The sequence below is a fragment of the Mesitornis unicolor genome, unplaced genomic scaffold (genome assembly GCF_000695765.1).
Source record: "Mesitornis unicolor isolate BGI_N332 unplaced genomic scaffold, ASM69576v1 scaffold17313, whole genome shotgun sequence".
NCBI lineage: Eukaryota > Metazoa > Chordata > Aves > Mesitornithiformes > Mesitornithidae > Mesitornis > Mesitornis unicolor.
In genome coordinates this window covers 29,770-33,244 of record NW_010174187.1, presented here as the reverse complement: position 1 = coordinate 33,244, position 3,475 = coordinate 29,770, and the positions used below count along the sequence as shown (strand labels likewise).

At 42.0% G+C, this 3,475-nt stretch overlaps 1 protein-coding gene across 3 annotated transcripts in view; it reads right to left on the bottom strand.

The window, feature by feature from the left end:
• The window catches only part of DMXL2 (Dmx-like 2), a 43,606-nt gene that overhangs the window by 18,334 nt on the left and 21,797 nt on the right, over positions 1-3,475 (bottom strand). For all 3 annotated transcript variants that reach the window (XM_010180972.1, XM_010180973.1, XM_010180974.1), the window contains 2 exons: positions 2,810-3,074; positions 1,105-2,204 (listed from right to left, as the gene is read on the bottom strand). In XM_010180972.1, coding sequence (XP_010179274.1) covers positions 1,105-2,204; positions 2,810-3,074 — 1,365 coding nt within the window. The remainder of the gene's footprint in view (positions 1-1,104; positions 2,205-2,809; positions 3,075-3,475) is intronic.

Genomic DNA, 3,475 nt, shown 5'->3' with positions numbered 1-3,475 from the left:
AGCAACTGTGAATTTATTATTCTATAGGTACTGAGAATATTGTGATCAACATTAATATTTCATTGGAACACATGTATAATACACTCTTCAAGGAGGAAATCTTAAAGGCACAGGAACAGACTGTCCCTGTGTGTCAGAAAATGAGCTGGTGGGGAAGAAGACCGGCCTGGCTGAACAGAGAGCTCTGGCTGGAGCTCAGGAAAAAGAAGAGAGTTTATGGTCTTTGGAAGAAGGGACAGGCATCTCAGGAGGAGTACAGGGCTACCGTGAGGCTGTGCAGGGAGGAAATTAGAAGAGCCAAAGCCCAGCTAGAACTTAATTTAGCTAGTGCTGTTAAAGACAATAAAAATGTTTGTATAAATACATTGGCAACAAAAGGAGGACTAAGGAGAGTCTCCATCCTTTAGTAAATGCAGGGGGAATCACAATGACCAGGGATGAGGAAAAGGCTGAGGTACTTAATGCCTTCTTTGCCTCAGTCTTCAGTAGGAAAACCAGCAGTACTCTGGGTACCCAGCCCCCTGAGCATGAAAACAGGGATGGAAAGCACAGTGAAGTCCCTATAATCCATGAAGAGGTGGTTAGTGCTACCTGCTACACCACTCAGACATACACAAGTCTGTGGGGCCAGATGGGATCCACCCCAGGGTCCTGAGGGAGCTGGCAGAAGTGCTCACCAAGCCACTTTCCATCATTTATCAGCAGTCCTGGCTGACTGGGGAGGTCCCAGTCGACTGGAGGCTCACAAACATGACACCCATCTACAAGAAGGGCCGGAAGGAAGACCCAGGGAACTCCAGAGCTGTCAGTCTGACCTCGGTGCCAGGGAAGGTGATGGAACAAATCATCTTGAGTGCATCACACGGCACACGCAGGACAACCAAGCGCTCAGGCCCAGTCAGCATGGGTTCAGGAAGGGCAGGTCCTGCTTGACTGATCTCATCTCCTTTCTTGTCCTTTCTCTAAGAACATTAAAATGATCTTGACCATTAGACTTGCAGAGCATAAGAAGCACCTATCTAGGCACAAACCTAAGCATTTGACAAAACTGACAGTCCAGAACTGTTCACACCTGTGAATAGGAATTAGCTGGAATTGTTTTACCTGCTGTGACTCTTGCAGCAAAAACTTCAGCTCCATTCTTACAGATGCTAAACCACCACCTTGTGCTCCATGAAGGCTACAATAACTTAGAAAAACTCTTAGAAGAGCTTGGTTCTTCTGCAGCCACCACTTTCGTCTTTCAGCGTGTTCTCGTTTTGCTTGTAACCTACGTCTTTCTATCTGGTGCCGTTCATATGAACCAATGTCTGGCTTATCCATAATATCATCGTGATCAAGTAGATCCCCATTTACTTTGGTATATGTTTTAAAATAATCTTTGCCCCCTGCGTCATGGTTGCATATTTCGTGCATAGCAGCAATCTCTTTTTCAAGCCAGTTGTACAGCTGAAATCTGAGCTTTCCTCCATCTACTTCATAACCTGTAGCCAAAGTCCTCAGTTCAGTCATAAGTATCTTCAAACAGGCTCTGAACTTCAGCTGTTCAGCAATAACATCAACCTCGGTGTCTCCCACATCAGAAATCTCCTCGTGTGGTGTCTGTGGGATGTTGGTGTCTGAGGTTCTCTCATCATCTTCTCCATTCTTAGAGTCAGATTTTGAGGTTTTCATCATTATACCAACATCCTTGTCCTCTTCGTCTGACCCATTTTTGTCTTCACCCCAGTCAAGCGTAAGGGGCTCATCATCAAATCTTACTGCTGGCTGACTCCAGTCAAATTGTGCTGAAGATTCAACAGTACCCCCCAAAGCAAAGGAAGTTGCAGTTGGTTTTGACCAGTCTATATCACCACTTCCAGCACCATCCGTTAGGGCTGTGGAATCTGAAACCCCAGCCTGTATTGGAGGACTAGATGAATTTTTCTCTGCAGCTACAGTAGACTTTTTTCTTATTTTTGGAATTTTGGAAAGGACTTCAAGAGCTAGGACAGGGCATCCCACTTTAAAATGAGCATTTGCAGTAGTGAAGAATAATTTTCTTTCTATCAGATTAATTTTATCAACAAAGCTCTTCTCAGTTTTTAGACCTAAGGTGGCCAAAGTCCCTTCTGGTGAGCTGAAATATCTTCGGATGAGCAAAGGGTGAGTCCGAAGGTAATTGTAAAAACTGAACACCACGGGATTGCACGACTTGACAATAACTGAGGAATTAAACAGACATGATATCTATTGAGAATGGCTTTAAAATGGTATTATTAATATTAGTATTTATGAAATAATTACTTATTCTCCACAAAATTATTACAAGTATGAGGTGGATGAGTAGAAAGATACTGAATTCTCTTACTTGCTTCATTGTTATATTCCATTCAGCTAAGCCTAAAAAAGCTGAGATCATCAGCCAAGGGAGGGAATATGCCACAGAGACCTGTGTAGCCACCTGTCATTTAACATTAATCTCAGAAGAGACAGGATAGGAATCCTGCTAGAACCCTGCTAATTCCTAGAAGCAAGAATGAGAATTTTAATTCCATTAAGTCAGTAGTAGAGAGGTATTGTAGGGACGTACCAAACAAAGAAGACCCTCCTGAGCTTATCTGACAGCAGAACTAAGTTTGATCCTGGAGGGTTGGAGACCTTGGAAGAAATTGGAAAACCTTTTTTTTATTTAAGAAGAAGAAATTGAGGGGGCTGGTGCCGATTAATGATTTCGGGAGAAGGGACTGCATCCATACACAGAAAGTATTTCTCCTTTTCTACTTTGTCTTAGTAAGTCTGTCCCATCAGACTAATGCTTTTTCCTTACCTGGGTTTTCATCATCGTCTTTAGGTGTTTGTTCCAATAACGTGTCCAGTGCTCTAGTGTAATCTTTCATTATCCAGTATGCAATGCTTCTCAGAAATGGATCAGAATGTAACTTAGTACAGCTGAACTCAGCTCCATCCTTACGGCAACCCAGAATCTTCTCGTACAGAATGGAGGTGTATGTGACAGAGGTTTCGAACTCTGATTCGTATAGACGAGCAATAACCATAGCCAACTGGATGTCTTCCATTTTCTCAAGGCACACCTATGATAAGAAGTGAGGAAAAGGTTGCTTCATGAGGGAAAGGTAGTTCTTTACAATAACAAAGAATGAATAGCAATATATGTTTACAGAACAGGGAATTTTTTCTCATCATATCTGTTCTTTAAAGCATATATTCAACTTTGGGCCACACAATGTGGTAAGTCAGATATAGCCAAGTAGTAACTTTTTAATATGTTTGGAAAAAGGCGTACTTTCTTCTGTTTCAGGAATGATGATATGCATGGTAGGACACCAGCATGTCTAACATGAATATGGCAGAAATAAAGATGTTTATTTTTATTCTACCTATTAGAATAAACATGACTTCCAACTTTTAATGTTAATACATCACTGGTAGGACAGTCTTTACACAGTCCTAGCAGAACTACATCACTAAGGAA